Here is a 20,444-nt window from a genome sequence, read left to right as displayed (position 1 = left end):
AAAGCAATATTGGGACTGATATATCAGAACCTTGAAATTTTTCCAGAAACAATGGAGAGGAGTCCTTATTGTTATAATCAGTGACTACCAAGTCAATAAATTATCTATTTTGCAGAGGCTGCACAAACTCTGAAATTATAGTGATATTACATGATATGACTTACTTTAGGTCACCCACTCATCAAGGAAATTTTCTTTAAAGTCCAACCACAATATTAACTGTGTGTTTTAAGAAATAGGGCATGCTCCTGGGGTTCCATTACCATAACTTCACTACACTGGGAGGAGGCAAGACTGATAAAAGTGATTTTCTTGTGGTTTGAAAGCAGGCATTTGTGACTAGTTAATTGGGTTCAACACACTGGCTATGTCATGCATTTCATCAGGATTAAAAAAAGGGAAAAAAAATGTCAAAATAATGTCTATCTTTCAGACGTTTAGGTTCATTAAAAGTTGGAAGTCTATCAATTTCATATTGTCAGTATAGCACATTTTATAATCAAATGGCTGGAAAGGGAACTGATGAAAAAAATAGACAAGGAAGAGTCACAATAAAAGGAAAGTGGGAAAGAATGTGATTGGCATCTCTATGATATACTTAAAAGGGTAAAGATAGAGGTGATGAGGACGACTGCTCTATGTGCCATCTACTAAGGACTACTTGTTGGGGAGTAGTAGTAGGGAGTAGTAGTTGAGGAAGAGTAGTAGTAGGACAGGGTGACTTTAAAGTGTTACCAAATGGGAGAATACATTTAATGAGCTTTGCCAACCTTAAATTGCTAGATAAATGCTAGCTATTATTAATGGTAATGAAAATAATTATGATAAGGGAGGGGAAGTGGAGATAATGTACAACCGGGAATTTGTATATGCTGACATATTAAACCTATCACAACTAATTTGTGAACCACACAAGAAAGTCAGTCTTAATACTTTATAGTGACATCTCTTGTTTGAACACCCCCTCCCCCACACTCTCCATTCCTTCCTTCCTGCCAAGGTTTGATTAACCAAGTTATTCACCATGCTTACTTAGAATGAATTCCGACTTTCTAAAAATCACATCTTCACTCGAAGGAGAAATCAATCAAGTCAAGGCCTGAGGATAAAAAGGTAAAAATGAAACAGTCCCTTCCCTCAAGGAGTTTACATTGTACAAGGAGAGAAAACTTGTGCGTATATAAGTATATACAAAGTACAGAAAATGTCTTTTTCTTTTCTTTTCTTGTTTTGTTGGGCGAATCACCTGCAACCAGGAAGGTGAAGAAAGACCTCATGTAGCAGAGGGTACTTGAGCTGAACTTTGAAAAAAAACTGGAGATTCAAAGGGGTGGAAGTGAGAAGGGAGTATATTCCAGGCATGCCATACCTTGTTTTCAAAGAAAAGGATAAAAGGAGATGGGGTGAAAAGGTCAGTTTGAATGGGACCAGAAAGTGCCAGAAAGTGATGTATAATAAACCTAGAAAGTAGGCTAAAGTCGGCTGGTGAAGGTTTTTAGAAGCTAAATAGAAGAAACAGTAATAGTGGTAATAGGAAGTCACCGGAATTTATTAAGGAGAAGATTGCCTTGTTTGGAGCGGTGCTTTAGGAATATCACCATGGCAGCTGTGTGAAGGATGGAATGGAAAGAGGACAGACTTGAGACAGTGAGACTAATTTATAGGCTATTGCAGCTTGGCTAGGTGATGGGACTGAACTAGGGTGGTGGCCATGCGAGTGTAGAGAAGGGAATGGAGGGGAAAGATATCCTGGAGGGAGAGGCTGATGAGACGTGTTATGTGGAACATGGGAGAAAGAGTTGGTGAATGGGAGCACTAGAAGGCAGGTCGTGCTTTCAAGAGAAATAGGCAAATTCAAGAGTTAGGATTGGGAGTAACAGGAAGCATTCTAAATATTAGATTCGAAAGTAGCAATCAGAAGAAAATGGTCTTTATGTTGCGTCAGAGAAAATTACAAAAATTTGCAATAAGTTAAGACAAGTGAACACTTCATAGTTTGTGGATTTACTTTCAGGGATCTTTCTGATTTTGAACTCAAAGTTCAAGCACTAGTAATTCTGGATGTATAAATGTTTTACACACACACACACACACACACACACACACACACACACACACACACACACACACAAAACCCTCTACCATTAGTGTGCTGCAAACTCAATCTGAGGTTTGTACTTTGTATAATGTCTTGATTGGCTATCTTCTGAAAAGGAAGGAAGGTAAGAAACAAACACTTATTAAGGACCTTTAGGGACAGTGCTAAGCACTTTACAAAGAGTATCTCATTTGATCCTCACAACAACTTTGGGAGGTAGGTGCTGTTAATATTCCCAGTTTACAGTTGAGGAAACTAAGGCAGACAGAGGTTGAGTGATCTACCCAGGTTCATATAGCTACAATGTGTGACTTCAGGCCTGGTGCTCTGTCCACTGTACTACCCAGCTGCCTTGGGCTTTCTTTGAGTAGACCACCTTACACAGTTCATAAGAATGTTTTGCATGCAATGGTACACTTAATGCTGATAATTTAGTCGTTTTTGAATTATTAGCCAATAGCTATGGTTTAGATAGATCTGATTTTTCCACTCACTACTTATTTAAGATTAGATAAGGAAGTCATATCCCTTATAGTTCTCAGATTCCTTATCTTGTGTAAAATGAGGGATTTGGGCTTAATGGAGTCTAAGGGGTTCACCAGCTTTAAATCTCTCCTATGTTACCAGAATCCCTAGAGGTCCCTGAATTTCTACCATTGTTCTTCATGGAGAGTCAAGTTTGCATTTTTCCTTGAAACATTTTTGGAAATATATATAATATATATAATAATATAATATATACAATAGTCTTTTCCTGTGCTTTTGTGAATGATTCACATTCACAGTTTCTTAGGGTATAGTAACATTTTACTGTATTCATGTATCACAGGTTACTACCACCACCACCACCACCACCACCACCACCACTACCGCTACTACTACTACTACTACCTGTTATCTATTACTACTAGTACTACTACCTAGCATTTATGTAGTCCTTTTAGCATTAATACAGTTCTTTAAAGTTTGAATGATGTTTTACGTATTAATTCATTTGAACATCACAGCAATCTGTGAAACTGTCCTGTTATTATCCTCATTTTATAGTAAGGCAAGTGAAGCCTACGTCTGCTAAGGTTCTGTGAACCTCTCTGAAAGGTGACTTGGCCAAGGTTACATAACTAGATAAGTGTTTGATGAAGGATCCAAATTCAGGTCTTCCTGACTCTAAGTCCAGCAGTCTACTGCTATGAACATATAATATCTAATGTATACTTGCTGCTTCAATCTCAATTCCCACAGATTACTTTTAAGTCTATCCCCAGTACACCTTTTTCCCACCCATTCAATTTTAGCTTTCTGTTCTTTCCATTTACACTTTTGGGATCATTGTGTATGATGCTTTCCTGGTTCTGCTTACTCCATATAAGTCTTCCTATTGTGTCCATTACATTCTTAATTTCTTATAGTACATTATTTTCATATTACTTCTTAATTTCTTATAATACATTATTTTTATATTACTACAGCTTGTTTAGCTATTGTCAAACCTATGGATATCTATTTTATTTCCAGATCTTTATCATCTCCAGTGGCTTTATGATCCACCCAGATGTCAAAATATAGTCATATTTACAGGCTAGTCCAAGACCAAGTTATGTAATTCAGTTCAATTCAGTCTCTCATTAATGCACAATATTCATCTATTAAGTCTGGCCCTGGCTTGGTTGTAATTTAGGAGAAGCAAGGAAACCGACCTAAGATGTTTGGTACTGGGCAGTACAGAAGGATAGGATAGATGATATAATGGAAAGCATGATTGGAATTGTAGCCACAAGACTTGAGTCTGAATCCTAGTTCTGTCTGTGCTTAGAATGTGTGTGACCTTAGAAAAATTACTTAATCTTCCTGGACCTCAGCTTTTTCATCTACAAAATGATGGCATTAGATTAAATAATCTAATTTAATAAATAATTAAATTTAAATAATTTAATTATTATTTTTGTATATTTGTATATTGCTAATTATTATTAAATAATTTAATTATTAATAAATAATAAAAATTAAATAATCTAATTTAATAAATTGAGCTCCAGATCTGACCATCTATCACAATTTATCCTAATCAACATAAAACAACCATTTCCAGGAAGCAGGTGGCACAGTGGATTCAGTGCCAGAGATAGGGAGATCTGAGTTGAAATCCTACCACACACTGACTAGCTATATGATGCTGAACAACCTACTTAAATTCTTTCAGCCTCAGTTTCTTCATTTGTAAAGTGAGGGTAATACACCCAATCTCTCAGGGTTATTTTGAGGATTAAATGGCAAAATATATGTAAACCTTTTTGTAAACCTTAAAGCACTCTATAAATGTTAGCTTTACTGTTGTAAAGTTCTTGTTGCCAGTGGCTTTGTTGCTATAATGCCTTATTGATTCTGGAAGGTTCAATTAATCTACAGTCCCTAGTTTGGTACATTTTAATGTTTGTGTAATTAAAGCAACACATATAGTCCACAACTGGATTTAACCTTTGTTCCAAGAATAATCCAATGTTTTTACCACCTAGATTGGTACTTTTTTAAAAAATTAATTTTGGGATTATAAGTATATATACCTTGATGCAACTGAGTGGTGGCAAGAAGGGAATAATGCAGTTTAAAACCCTCCATCTAAAGGTCCAGTAATGCAACACCCATCCAGTTATTGCCCCAGCCAATCTTTTAAAGAACATGTGGAGGAAGACAGCACAAAAAGCAGGAGTTGGCTTATGTGTTGCTTGTTTTTAGTCACGTCTCCCTCTTCGTGACCCCATTTGGGGTTTTCTTGGCAAAGATACTAGACTGGTTTGCCATTTCCTTCTCCAGCTCATTTTACAGATGAGGAAACTGAGGCAAAGTTAAGTGACTTTTCTAGGATCACACAGCTAGTAAGTGTCTAAGGCCAGATTTGAACTCAGGAAGATGAAGCTTCTTGACTTCAGGCCCAGCACTCTATCCACCGTGCCACCTAGCTTCCATTATATACAACCATGGTTCAAATTCCATTACTACAATCACTCTTTCAATGCTCAGGAATTTTGTGGTTTTGAGTATTGCTTGAAAGAAGTTTGGCCCATTGTCTGGAGCTCTGAAATATCTGTGTTATGAAATTGTCATTGTAGTAGTTTGAAATAAAATTTGACCTGTAGGTATGGGCTCCTCTATAATTCTTCTTAAAGGGCATAGTCCTGTAGGACATCTGTGCCCTTTCTTGGTCATATATGATGCTGCTTGCATTTGAACTGGTGAGGCTGCTAGACTCATCTCCCCTTCATTTGGGTATAAGGTTTGTAGGAAGGAAACTGGGATGAAAGCATTTCCATGTTGACAGTTATAGAGAGAAGTGAACTGGAAATGTTTCAAGTACTACAAATGTCTTAGATTCTCTAGTGAGCAAAATTAGTCCTACACATTGTCCCAGCTGGTAGACTTATACCTGCATTTTATTAGACTGTAAACGTCTTCAGCACAGGACCTGGTTCCCCCAATCAATCAAAAAGAATTTATTAGTCACATACTATATCCCAGGCATTGTGTTAGTCAGTCAAGGGATACAAAAGTGCCTCTTATCTTGCCTATGGTCGATACTTAATAAATGGTTGTTGAATAACACAATGGTATAAATATTACAGCAGGTCTTGAATTCTGGGGATCATATGAAAGGAATGAGTTTCCTTCAACAGATCTGCTTATTTCATATTTAAGGAAAGAAAAAGGATGTTCATTCATATTTTTTTTTACCTTAGGAGTCTAGAACCAAACATAAGCTACTGGTTCACAATCTGAATACAACATGGACTGTAGAACTCAGAATCTGCAGGAGGACTATTGAGTATCACAAGGGGAATACTTGGCAGGAATATGCATGGCCAATTCTTGTGCCTATGGTTGGAATAATTAATGTCCACCAGCCAGTCAATTCAACCCTTGCCCTTGTTCACTGCGGTCATGTTCTAGGTTTGGAGAACACTGGACAACAGCCTGAGGATGACCTGAGAAGGAAGTTCATAAAAATATGTGGACCAAAGGAAAGTTCTAGCTTCCATGATTAATCTAACATCCATTTAATCTACATATGGCTTATAACATTATTTTTACATTACTGCAACTTGTTTAACTATTCTCCAACCTATGGGCAACTATTTTATTTCCAGTTCTTTATCATTGCAAAAAGTGCCTCTATAAATACCTTCCTATATTTAAGGTTTTTTTCCCCCTGTCTTTGATCTCCCTTTTACTGGTGAAGAAACTGAGGCCTGGAGAATACAAGTTGACTTGCCATGGATACTATGTAGCTGGGATTTGAACTGAGATCCTCTTGCTTCAAATCCTTCTGATTACATCACCTTAGCTAATCAGGCATTAATGACACGTCATGTTCTTGAGTTGATTCTTAGGGCTTTTATGTATGGAAAGGTCTCATGATGAATTTTTCAAAAGCAACATATACTGAAGAGGGATTTGACAGAGGGAACAGAGGTGTCATCCTAATGGCTGAGTAGAGAGAAGTTGATCCAGGGTTAGAGATTTGTTTGGACTATTGCAAAAAAGGTATGGAAATAAGCAAAAAGCAAGAAAAATGAAGTGATTGATTGCCTGGGACTTGGGGGAGATGTCCTATACCAGCTTTTTATCTTGTTTCTGAAAGAAATGGTCACTCTTGAAGAGGCCATTTAGATTAAAAAATAGAATAGTTTTTTCTTATATTAGAAAAGTTGTTTTGATTTTACCTATTGATTTATGCTTTCATTTATTTCTGAATATTTGGCATTTAAACTTCTTTACTTTTTGCTGCTAAACCCTCTCTGTAGCACTTTAGCTGTGTAGGTGTATACATTGCTGGTAGACAGAAGTAGTTCTAACTGAAATGAAAGATTTTTTTCCTCAAATTAAAAAGGGAAATAAGTCACAATTCCAAAATTAAAAGCCTTATAATAGGAAGAAGAGAAAGCACAGTATTTTACCTACTCTATAACTTGCTTTGAAATTAAGCTGAAATAAATTAGGTATAGTTCATAAGGGAAAAGAAATTTTATCTTAGATTGTGCATGACATATTGCTCATTTATCTTGCTGACCAACAATAGCCTTTGTCTGAATATGTGGTGTCTTTTATGTAACTATACTGATGTTCATGATTTTGAGGTATAGTAGAGACAATAATGTATATGGAATCAGAAGCCTGAGGTTCCCAAACTAACTCTGCCACTAAATATCTGTATATCTCAGACAAGTTATTTAATTTCTCTATGTTTGAGTTTTCCTTTTATCTATGAAATTAAGAGATTGAGGTTAGATGGTCTCTAAGGACCCTTCCAGTTATGATTTTTTAAAAATCTTATTCTACTCAGTGCAAAACACTGGCTAGATGCTACAGATAGAGAGACAAAATGGAAACGTTCCTGCCCTCAAGAAGTTTAGAACCTACCGAGTATTCTACTATAATCATACTTTGGAGTAAGCTCCCATTCTCGAAGGCTGTGCCAATGGAGCCCGCTTTCTAGAGAGACTTACCAAACTGGAAAGTCTTTAAGTATAACTGGCCACCCATCACATGTTGATACAAGGAGATCCAACCTAGCTAAACCTGGAGAGACTCTTCATTGGGAGGTTAGCCACCAGATGATGGACATTTCATTGAGCAGAGCTCATGAAAGATGAAGTCAGGGCATTGTAGTTTGTATAAAAGGAGGAGAGAGTCAGCTGGATTGAATTTCAGTAAGTAAGCAAGCTCCTTGAGTCAGAGATTATTTAGTTTTTGTCACTGTATCCCAGTGTCTAGCACATAGTGGGTCCTTAATAAGTGCTAGCTGAGTGATTGATTATAATATAGTACTCAGTAGAAGAAAGCTTCTTGAGGCCAAGAACTGTCTTAATCCTGTTTTTTGCCTAACATGGTGTCTGCCATAGAGTAGGCATTTAAGAAATGCTAGTTGAATTCGTTTGAGTTAAAAAAGCATTTTGTGTGTGTTGTATGTGAGAGTATTTTAGTGTATATGACAGGCAGCATGACTTAGTGGAGAAAGAATCAGAATCAAAGAAGACCCTGGTTCTTCTCATGATTTTGAGGTATAGTAGAAACAATAACGTATATGGAATCAGAAGACTGAGATTTTATCTAAGAGCCTCCCTCCAATAAGAATCCTAGGTTCCTCTATGGTAAATTGTCCTTTAGATACCTACACATTTTCCTCTCTCTCTCTCTGTCCCTCTCTCTCTCTCTCTCCCTCTCTCTCTCCCTCCCTCCCTCCCTCCCTCTCTCCCTCCCTCTGTCTCTGTCTCTGTCTCTGTCTCTCCCCCCCCCTTTCTTTCTCTCTCTCTCTGGTGATACCATATGGTTGCAAATCATATGGAAGCAGAGAACCAAAATTTCACATGGCCCACAGGGCACCGGAGAGGTGCATGGGGAACATAAATTACCTGCAATATCTTTCCAACAATAACTCATATGCAAAGAGGGGTGTAAAAACATCATCTGGGAAATATGAGTGGAAAAGTAGGTGGGTCAGTCCTGGAGCAAGGGAAAAAGATACGAAATGGACAGTCCAAGTGCTGCCCTAGTACCTAAAAAATTGTTAAAACACTTAGAGAAGGGGTTGTTAACCTGGGGTCCATGGACCCCTTGGGTAGATTTCATGAACTGGGATGGGAAAAAAATTCATATCTTTTTTTCAATTTTGATCCTATGTATTTTATTTTGTGCATATTATTTGTGTGTATTATTTTGAGATGGGATCCACAGGCTTCATCAGACTTGTCAAAAGGCTCCATGACCCCCCAAAAGATTAAATACTCCTGATTTGTAGAAAGGTCTTCATTACATTTGGTAAGTGACTTATAGAGGCTTTATGGGAAGGTGTGGACAAGAATTCTCTTTGATGAGAATGGAGGCACTATCAACATTCATGAATTTCTGGACTATTAAGACTTCCTGGAAGGAATGCCCACTTTGATGAATCATGTATTGTGGAAGATTTAAAACAAGAAACCTTTATATTGGGTGGGGAAAGGAGAGGGGAGAGAAAGGGATAGGGAGAGAGAGAGAGGAGAGAGGAGAGAGGAGAGAGGAGAGAGAAGAGAGAGAGAGAGAGAGTGAGAGAGAGAGAGAGAGAGAGAGAAAGAGAGAGAGAGAGAGAGAGAGAGAGAGAGAGAGAGAGAGAGAGAGAGAGAGAGAGAGAGAGAGAGAGAAATGTGTAGGGATCTAAAGAACAATTTACCATAGAGGAACCTAGGATTCTTATTGGAGGGAGGCTCTTAGATAAAATATATTTAGTGCAGTAGAAGCTAGATAATGGAAATCACACATACTTTTTGGGTAGCCAGGGAAAGACAAGGACACAAAATGCAAAGAATTATCTGGTGGCCAGGAAAGTTGAACAGGGAAAATTCAAAGTTTAGAGTTAGAAAGAACATATAGACTTATTGGTGACCTAGGAACCATAGGATCATAGATTTAGAAACTCAGCGCTCATAAGCACAGATAATCTTAGCCCTTCATTTTACAGATGAGGAAATTGAGACCCAGAGATTGTGACTTGCCCAAGTCATATAAATAAAAGGTTCCTGAATTATTCCTTGCCATGTAGTAAAAAAAAAAAAAAAAAAAAAAAAAAAAGCTAATAACTTGTTGAAAAAAGACTGGATAGCTAGAAGTATTCAGATTTAAAGACCCTAGTTTAACCATATTGGACAGTATTGGATTCTGTTATTGACAATTATTATCTGCATAAGACTTATACCTTCAAGTAGTCTTACTACTTGTACAAAAGCATTTTTCAGTCACACCCTAAAAGATTGGCTTGTAAATGTGCTATACAACTCATTGTGAGGAGGGCTGTATGTTCTGGATGATTTAGCCTGGTGTGTCAGCATACTACATCCCAGGATCAAATCCAGACCACCTGTTTTTCAATAAAACTTTATTTAAAAGTGTGCAAATCATTCTTAGCTTTCCAGTTATACAAAAATAGGCAGCAGACTGTATTTGGCTCATGGACTAGAAGATGCTACCAACCCTTAGTTGGGTTGGTAGCACTGATTCTAACTCAGTGTTGCTGTTCAGTCATGTTCAACTCTTCATGACCCTATTTGGGGTTTTCTTGGCAAAGCTACTGGAGTAATTTGTCCTTTCCTTCTCCATTTCATTTTACATATGAAGAAACTGAGGCAAACAGGGTTAAATGACTTGCCCAGGGTCACCCAGCTTGTAAGTCTGAGGCTGGATTTGAACATATAAAAATGAATCTTCCTGATTCCAAGCCCAGTGCTCTATCTACTGTGTCACTTGGCTGTCTGATTCTACCTCAGTAGGTCCCTTGTAAATGAGTATAGCCCTAATACTTCACTTATAATTTTGTTTTTCTTTCTATGCTTGAATGTTTGCTTAATGAATGTCAAATGTGATAAAGTTACTTCCCAAATAAAATGCTATATTCTTGACTCACCCCATACAGAAGTTTACAAGTCATGTGAACTCCATGAAAGAAGAGGCCATGTCCTTGTATTTTCCCCAGCACCTAACATAGTACCACTGCATACAGTAGTCACTTAATATTTGTTTGTTGCTTTGATCAAAAGTCTTTCATTTAAGATCAAAGAACACAGCACTATATTACCACATTAAGTCAATAATGTTGTCTGACCTTTTAATGAACCTAAAAGGTGGTTGATCTTCCTCTCCTTGATCACTTCCCCCCAACTGTGTATTTTGCATTAGCAGATATATATGAGAAAATATACTCATAGCTCTTGAACATGTACCATGTTTGCTAAAACACCTATCTTTGCACCCATGTTGTTTTTTTTAACAGATTTTTCCCCACTTCATCTCCTCCACAGGGCAGTTTGCAAAAAGAAAGCAGATTTCTCTTTGGTTTGCTGTCTCTCTACTGGTGGCATCTATCTTCATACTGACCATTGGCCTTGCAGCAACGACCAGAACTGAGAATGTGACTGTGGGAGGCTACTATCCTGGAATTATTGTGAGTGCAGAAGGGATGTGCTTGGGATGGTATGCCAGAGGGTGCCATTTGTGGTGTGGATGAGGAAGATTCATATTTCTGAGAGCCTCTTCTAGATTTTTTGTGCTATGAAATTAGAAATTAAAATCACAGAAAGCTTCTAGTCCAGCCCACATGTCTAGGTAATGCTAGTATGTCAGATGTTGATACAGGAAACCCCTCTCCTCAGTTACAAAAATCACAGATTTTCAGAGTTAGAAGGAGGCTTGAGTGACCATTTAATCCAACACACACCTGTGCAGATGCTCCCTCTCCTACATCCCCAATAAGTGTCCCATCTTAGCTTAAAGACTTTTAGTGAAAGTAAATTCCCTTCCTCCCAGAGCAGCTCATTTCACTTTTGGGTAGCTCTTTTCCTTACATGAAACCAAAATTTTCTTTCTTATTTTTTTTTTGTAGCTTCTATCTCTTCCTCCTATTTCTACCTTCAAATCTGAGAGAACAAATGCAATTCCTTTTCCATAATTCAGCCTTCCAGATCCCCCTTGGGTCTTCTCCAATAATAATAACTAGCATTTATATAGCATTTAAGGTTTGCAAAGTACTTTGCTTTTGATATAATCATTTTATTTTAATTTATTGAATAAAAAAGGTATTTCTGTAGTAGTGCAATAAAAAGATGATTGCATATGAAATTGCAAATCTGCTATGCACAGCTTTTTATTCCTTTCAAATATATAACAAAATTAGCATGTAAATTTCTTTATTTCCTTCTTTCCGTCCCTACCACCCTACAGATGGTTACCATGTATACCAAATAGGTGTGTATATACACACATACATATACACACACACGTGTGTGTATATGTATACATATATATATAATTATTCTATATATATTTGTATTTGTCCATTTTTCTCTGTATGCAGATAGCATCTTTCTTCATATGTCCTTTATAATTAATTTGGATATTTATAATAGTTGAAATAACTTATTTGCTCAAATTCATTCTTAAAATAATATTGCCGTAACTGTATACAGTGTTCTCTCGGTTCTGCTCATTTCACTTTTCATTATTTCGTGCTCGACTTCCCATCTTTTTCTAGGACCATGAAGTTCATCATTCTTATAGCACTGTAGTACTCCATCACAATCATATACCACAACTTGTTCAGTCATTCTTCAGCTGATGGGCATCCCTGCAATTTCCAGTTCACAAAGTACTTTACAAATATTATCTTGTCCTCACAACTCTCTTATTACCCCCCATTTCATAGCTGAGGAAAGTGAGGCAGAGGTTAAGTGATTTGCCCAGAGTCAAACAGCTAGTGAGTTTCTGAGACTGGATTTGGGTCTTTCAGACACTCATGGAGTTCATTAGAATCTTAACTCTGCCCTAGTGCAATTCCCTTATTGCTGGACAGTTTAGTGGAAGGCATTTCATGGAATTCCATTTAGGCCAATGTCCAAGGAGGCATTGTTTATGTAGCATAGATAGGCCAAGGTAAATTTATGGGCCTCCCAGACCCTCCCTCTCTTCTTTGGCTTTCTTCTAACTCTCCTGGTTTTTTATCAGCTGAGAACTTCCTCTATCCCCAGTAACCACTTTATACACTTGTAACTGTGAAGAAATTCTGGTTGAGTCAAGCCAAGTCAACAAACTTTTATTAAAAATGTTTACTATATGTGCCAGGCATGGGGCTGATTGGCAGGGAAACAAATACAAGAAAAAGAAAAACAGTCTTTGCCTCAAGGAGCTTAGATTTTAATAGAGGAAGACTGTACATAAAAGGAAGGTGAAAAGGGATAGTCAGGTACCTGCCCAGGAGCATGGTGTTGAAATCCAGAGAATCAGAAGCAGAATTGTGAGAAAATAATGAACGATGGCTGGCCTGGACCCTTCCATAAATTGGTGGTTTAGTGAGGACATCTCCAATGGGAGTAGGTGGTTGCAAGGAGAGAGAGAACTTCAAAGGTAAGGAGAGGCAGGAGAGGGGAAAAAAAACAAATGTAGTAGGTTATAGTAGGTGTGTAGTAGGATCAGGGGCAAGCCCTAAGGCAAGCAAACCAATCCATGGATACAACCTCTGGAGAACATTCTGCAATGGAAACAGGGAACTTGGAGTAAATTTCACTCTAGACTAAACCAAGTGATGAGAATGCCTTATTTTGCGTACTTTTGCCTTGTAGAATCCCTAATTCAAAGTTTTCCCCAAATGTCATCTGATACATGACACCTTTTCCCATCCCTCTAGCTGGTAGACTCCCCCAGAAACAGCCTTGTATTTATTCTGCATTTATTTTGTATATATGTTCATGTTGTTTTCTCTGATAGAATATAAGCTCTTTGAGGGCAGGGACCATTTTATTTTTTCTTTGTATCACTGTGTCTAGCCCAGTGCCTGGCAGTAGGAGATACTTAAAAAATACTTCAAGGTTGATTTATCATTGACTAATATACCTTGAATCTTCTGTCTTTGGTGAATGATCTAGGTTGAAAGTATGGATCGCTATAAAGGAGCTCCACTAGATCTCCTTGTCAACTTCCTGTCATTATGTTTTGTTCTTTCCATAGGTAGAATTTTCCTAGAAGATGTGAGCGTATACTTTTAAATTCAATGAGCCTTTCATAATCACCTATTGTGCTACATATGCTAAACCTAAGAATAAGAATGAAGTAGAGTGAACTGTATGTTATTTTTATACCTCCCATTCCTGCTTTCAGAATTGGATTTTTCTTTCAGAAATGTTAAGGGAAATCTGGAAGTAAAAGGTGACATGAGATTGGCACTATATAAATATATTTAAAAATAAGTGTTCCTAATTTGTTCCATGTGGATAGTCAATCTGGATGATTTTGGTCCTGGAAAAGTATAGTTTTAGAACTAGAAAGAACCTTAAGGATCACCAAGTCCAACCCCATAATTTCACATTTGAAAATATTGAGACTCTGGGAGTGAAGTGACTAGTTTAAAGTCATATAAGTAGGAAAATGAGAAAATGACAGACCTGGGACTAGAATGCCTTAAGAATCCCAGCACAGTATTAATTCCACTTCATAATTCATTCTTCCACTCCCCAAATTGCAATGGTTTTATTTTTTATTTTTTTTTTTACCTTATTTCCTCAGAATTTCCTCAACTCAATCATTCTTTTTCCTTAGCAGACATAGCTTTAATGCAGTTACTCACATGGTTCTAATAATAAAAATAGTTAATGTATAAAAGTACTTTTAGGTTTGCCAAGGGCACTTAATACTTCTAAAAATCCTTTAAGGTGGGTACTGTTATTATCCCCATGTTATAGATGAGGAAGCTGAGACTGACAAGAGGTTATGTGACTTACCCAGAGTCACACAGCTAGACAGTGACAAGGCTGCAATTTGAATTCAGGTCTTCTGAGGTTGGTTAAAAAAAATGGAAGCTGCTCTCCCTTTCAGATTAATTAGTATCATGTACCTTCTGCCCCTCCCTTCCCAGCTCCTCAGTTGGAATGCCTTGGAGGATGCCTTGCCTGTTACTTTTAGTTGTTTTCCTGACTGTGAGAAGCCTGTAAAAATGACTTCTTTGTGTATGGATTTTTTTGAACTTAGCCAGCTGCCATCATTAGCCAGAAGTCAGAATGTAGGCCCTGGAGAATCCCAAAAGAGGTTCTTCTCTTGGCATGCTCTGGCATAAGCAACTTCAGGATTCCATGTAGGGCAATGTGTGGGTACAGTTGTGGAGAGAGAGGGCAAGGATGTGAGCTGTAAAAGGGAAAGACTTTCCCCCTGTAGTTTTGGAACTGCATGATATTTCTGCAGATATATGAAAAAACCTTGGATCAATAAATACCTAGAATTGGTTACTTAAAAATTTTTTAATTTATTTAATATTTATCCTAATAAATAATATTAATGACATTAAAATATAAATAGAATGCCATTGTAGGCATGATCCTCTAAGAAATATAAATATTTTGGTCATGGACCAAAATATTCTAAATGGAACAAGATTATTTAAAGTATGTTTTTAGAATTAAATCATTGAAAGAATGAGTTCTCTGTATTCACTGGTTTGACAAATGTGTCATTTAAATCACTTATGTGGGACACTAATTAAAGTTCCTGTATACAAGCCAGCAATTCATTGTAATGAACTGGTCTTAGGAAGAAAATGATGTCTGTGTTGTAAATGGAAAAATCCTCAGTAGGCTTTCAGAAGTCACTATTGAAAAATAAATAGTTAAAGAATGAGTCCTATTGAAGAATTATATATAAAAAAATGGTACTGGAGTGTCTGTGCTGATGTTCTGCTCTGATTTCTCATCCTAGAACAAAGGTGAAGCCTGTTCTTAATGTCAGGGTCAGTAGATTGGCTCTGGTGTGCTCTAGCAAGACAGAAATGGAGATCAGGTTGGTTGACAGGAGATTCATGGAGCAATAAAAACCGGGTATTATACTCAAGGAACATACCTAGTGCCTAGGCACATAACATATCATGGCTGCTAAAGTTTATATTGGGGTTTTACTGAAGGGTTTTCAGGAAGCATATATAAAGACATTGATCTAATATTCAGGAGAAAATTTTAGTTCACTAAAATTTTCTCCTGAATATTAGATCAATGTCTTTGTAAATGTGTTTTAGGCAACTTCGATTTTCTTCCTTTTTAAACTCCCCCCCCCCCATTACATGTGAAAACAATTTTTAACATTCTTTTTTTGTTTTGAGTTCTGAATTCTAGCCTTCCTCCCTTTTCCCCTCCTTAAGATGGTAAACTTTCTGATACAGGTTATACATGTATAAACCTGTAAAGCATATTTCCATTATAGTCATTTTGTGGAAGAAAACTCAAATGAAAAAAGAAAGTGAAAGATGCCATAAGTTCTTTCTCTGGAGGTAGATAGCATTTTTCATCGAGAATCCTTTGGGATTGGTTTGGATGTTTGTATTGCTGAGAATGGCTAAGTCATTCACAGTTGCTTGTTGTACCATATTGCTGTTACAATGTTACAATGTTACAATGTTCTCCTGGTTCTGCTTATTTCACTTTGTATCACTTCATGTAAATGTTTCCAGGTTTTCCTGAAATTATCCTGCTCATCATTTCTCATAGCACAATAATATTCAGTTACCATCATATGAACAATTTAGATTTTCCAAACCCATTTAGACATAACAAATAAGGGAGAGACATACAAGAAGATAAACACAAAAGCATGTAATGGTGCTATTAATAGCCTCTGGAGCACTAAAGCTCAGAAAGAACTTGAGGTAATGATGAATGCTGACAACCACAGAAGGGCTCTTTGGACAAAACTATGTTGAGATTAGAGAAAGATCAAAGAAGAGATAGGACCATTGTTTTGAAATCTAGAGTAGATGACCATGGACAAAGGAGCAAGGAAAGCCCTATAAGTAGATCCTGATTAGTTCAAATAATGAATCCCTTGAAATGGTCATACTGTATATGAATTCACACTATTCAAAGTGATAATTATATAAAATAGGGTAATTATTTCCAGTTCAACAATATGCAGTAATTCAAATAATGCAAACATTGCAAGGAAGTCATTATTCACACTAATCAGAACCTAGCTGTACTCAATGATTACAGCTATCCTTTCCACATCACAGTTTCAAGATATAAGAATGCAATAAGAAATTACATGGGAATTCTTTGGGAGTTTTGTGGAAGCTGCAGACAACATGTAAAGGTCAGCTGATGACACAGAAAAAATTTAGAAACTCAGAAATGCATCAAATATATGCATAGAATTACATATTATCAACATATTTTATCTTTTAATACCATAATAATTCAGACATCTCTGATATGAAGGGAGGGCCAAAAATTTTCATGCAGACTTTCCAGATCACGAGGGGTAAAGGGGTAAGGGTGGGGTGCTGTGCTATATATGATGTAAAAGGGATAACTGTATTTTGCCTCTCTTTTTTCACCAAGAAAAATGGACTTTGGACTGGAAGAAATGGCCTGGAATGTTCTCACTCTCATCCCCTGACTCTTGTATACAGACATATTCTATACCTGAATTTCAGCAAGATATTTCACAAATTCTTGCATAATGCCTTTGTAGACAAGGAGTAAGATGATTGTCTAGTTGAGCATAAACTCAAGGGGATACAGCACTGGTTGAATGTCTAGACCCAAAGAATAGTCTAACATTTTCTTGGAAGGGTGTCTCTAGTAGTGGACTGCCTAAGGGATCTGCCCTTAGTGCTGAACTTTTCAACCATGTAATTGGCTATTTGGGTAAGGCAAGGATGGCATGCTTATTAAATTTTCGGTTGTTGTTAATGATTGTCTTTCATTCCTGAAAAGGACCATGACATCAAGAAGGTGATGCCAGGACTTGCAAGTGAATTGGATTTAAGTAAGAGCGAGCTGTGCATAATCACCAGCTTCACTCTCTCTCCTTTAGAGCCATCTGGGTTCAGTGGTCAGATATTGATCAGACTAGAAGCTGAGAGGGATAGCAGAGTCAGATCTCAAAAGATCTTGAGTGGTTAGAATAAATGACTGAATCTAGTAAAATGAAATTGAATAGAAAGAAAAGCATAATCTTACACTTATGAAGTTGATTTTTTTAAAACACAAGTTCAGTATTGGGGCAGACACAACTACATATCAGTTCATGTGAAAATTATCTGAGGATTTTAGTAAATTTGTACAATATAAATCAGCAGTATGACATGGAAGCCAATTCCTCCCTTCTCTGTTATGCTCCCTCCCCCTTTAATGCTATCTTGGGTTGTATAAAGAGAGGCTTAGAATGCTTGATTAGGTAAGTGATAGTTTTACAGTATTTTGTACTGGTATATCATGTTCAATTTTGAGTACTATATTTTTAAGAAGGACATTGATAAGCTAGAAATTATCCAAGGAGGGCAATCAGGAAATGAAAAGCTAGAAACAATGCCATACAAATTGAAGGTACTAGGGCTATTTAGCCTGGGCAAGAGAAGACTCAGTGCAGGGCATGATAGTGGTCTTCAGGTATTTAAAGGGCTGTCATGTAGAAGAGAAATTATTTGGATGGGAGGTCCTTGAAAACAGGGATTATACACACACACACATATATAAATAAAATGTATTTGTATTTACATAGGAATTATTCATATACATACAGATACACATATAAGTAAAACTTCTTTATGTGTCTATATTGTGTTGTTGTGTTCATCCTTCGTTTTTGAGGAAGACCATGACATCAGAGAAATGAAGGTATGACTTGCACTTGACTTTGTTTTGAGGGAGGGAGGGCTATATATGTATATAATAAAGGTAAGGTCATCATATACATGCATATGCATATACACATACACAATATAAGTATTAAAGGCAAAGTCGAAACAGTTTCTTCCTTCTAGGAGTCCAACATTTTACTGAAGAGAAAATATGTGTGCACAAATAAGGAAATAGATACACATGCAAAGTAATTTTAGTTGGGTTTTGGGGGGAGGTTGGAGGAAAACCAACAGAAACTGAGTGAGTCGGGAAGCAGAGACGGTACAATAGATTTCTGTCACTAAGCTTTAAATCCAGCTTCAAGTATGCTTACTAGCTATGCGACTCCAGGCAAGTCATTTAACCTCAGTCTGTCTCAGTGTCCTCATTTATAACGTGTGACTAATAATACAGTACCTACTTCCCAAGCTTGTTGTGAGAATCAAACGACAGATTTGTGAAGCACTTTGCAAACCTTGAGTCATTACATTTGTTGAGTCATTTGCAGTTGTGTCTGACTCTTCATGACCCCATTTGGGGTTTTCTTGGCAAAGGTACTGGAGTGGTTTATAGATGAGGAAACTGAGACAAACAGAGTTAAATGACTTGCCCAGAATCATGCAGCTAAGCGAGTATGAGACTAGATTTGAACTCGAGAAGCTGAGTCTTTCTGGTTACAGCACTCTATCCACTGTGCAACCTAGCTGCTAAGGCATTATATAAATGCTAATTAGTATTGTTATCATTAATGAGGAAAGTCCTCCATGAGAAGGTGGCTCTTGTACAAGGTACAAGGTTTCCCAACTCCTAATTCAGTGTGTTGGTTTTTAATTTACAAAGAACATTTTGAAAAATTCCTTCTTCATAAAGGTGGTTAATTGTTGGAGAAAGCTTGACACTGGTGACTACTGTGTATGCTCTCATTTGAGTGCCGTGAACACTCAATGGAACACCAAGGTCTAATAGCAAACTCATCCTGGGAGTCTGTCAGTAAGTGACTCCTTCTTACCTGCACAGAGCATTTGCCTTCAGATAATTAGCACCCCTATTTCTGTTCCATGTTCTCTCCTTCACTAATCATTCATAACCTGGACTGCTGAAATCATATTCTATGGACCTGAGCTGCATTAGGATAATAGTTGATTATTACCTTAGCCCTTTTTAAGGTTTGCAAAGCACTTTTTCATTTAATTCTCATAATAATCCTGTAGGATACAGGAATTATTTCCCCCACTTTACCATTGGGGAAACTGAGGTCCAGAGAGAATGCTACAGTTACTACTAATAAGTGAAATGTGAATTAAAACAACTTGATATTTTACCTCTCACCCAACAAACTGGCAAAGATGGCAGAAGATGGGAATAGTCAATACTGGAAGGATTGTAGAAATATGTAGTGAGACATATATTTTCACGTCACAGGTAACATTTGTGTTCGAGTCTTCCAGGCTCCAGGTCCAGTACAGTATTCTGCCTTCAAGACTTAAACTGAACTTTAGTGGTGGAATTTTAGGAGTGATTAAAGGCAAGTAAGGTTTTATTGCTCTTCAAATCTCCCTGGTTCTGTACACATTTACCAGAGCTGCCCAACAAGGCATCTTCAAATCACTTTCCTCCCATTATTTTATGTATCACTGGACTAAGAATGCACACTTCTGTGTACACATTCAGAATTTCTTCAGAAATATATACCCCTGTGTCAAATCTCAGGCCTTTAAACCAAACATCTCTTGCCAGGGACATGTAAGTGAGTCACCTGGAGCAATTAGATTTGATGTTCTTAGGCTCAATTTGTGATACAGTTCACTCTCGCTCATTGCCACCATCTGGTCCACGTTGTGTCTGGCCTGGGGAGCAGCATAGGCAAGAGCCCTGGAATCACAGTCGTTCATGTTTGAGGACATTTTTTAATTAAAAAAAAAATTAAAGCCGACATCCTAGTTTTTGACCTTTCACAAGATTCTGTGGTTAGATATTCTCACACAACTTCATTTAGAATTCACAGTTTGTGAATATATTCTCACTCTGCAACATTAGATTTAGCTTCTTTTGCCCTGGAAAAAATTGGGAAGTAGGCAAAGTTTATTTCCTATATGCCTTTTTTGCATTCTTTCTTCTCTTTTAGTTGCCCCCTTTCCCAGTACTCATAGCCTACCACTGGCATCCTTCTGTCA

At 37.2% G+C, this 20,444-nt stretch overlaps 1 protein-coding gene across 1 annotated transcript in view; it reads left to right on the top strand.

Annotated features, from left to right (window-relative positions):
• Nucleotides 1-20,444, top strand: part of TMEM255B (transmembrane protein 255B) — a 122,201-nt gene that overhangs the window by 3,225 nt on the left and 98,532 nt on the right. The window contains exon 2 of the mRNA XM_072621877.1: nucleotides 10,921-11,063. Within this exon, the coding sequence (XP_072477978.1) occupies nucleotides 10,921-11,063 (143 nt within the window). The remainder of the gene's footprint in view (nucleotides 1-10,920; nucleotides 11,064-20,444) is intronic.

Source organism: Notamacropus eugenii, chromosome 6 (genome assembly GCF_028372415.1).
Source record: "Notamacropus eugenii isolate mMacEug1 chromosome 6, mMacEug1.pri_v2, whole genome shotgun sequence".
Lineage (NCBI taxonomy): Eukaryota > Metazoa > Chordata > Mammalia > Diprotodontia > Macropodidae > Notamacropus > Notamacropus eugenii.
This window is presented reverse-complemented; position numbering and strand designations above follow the sequence as displayed.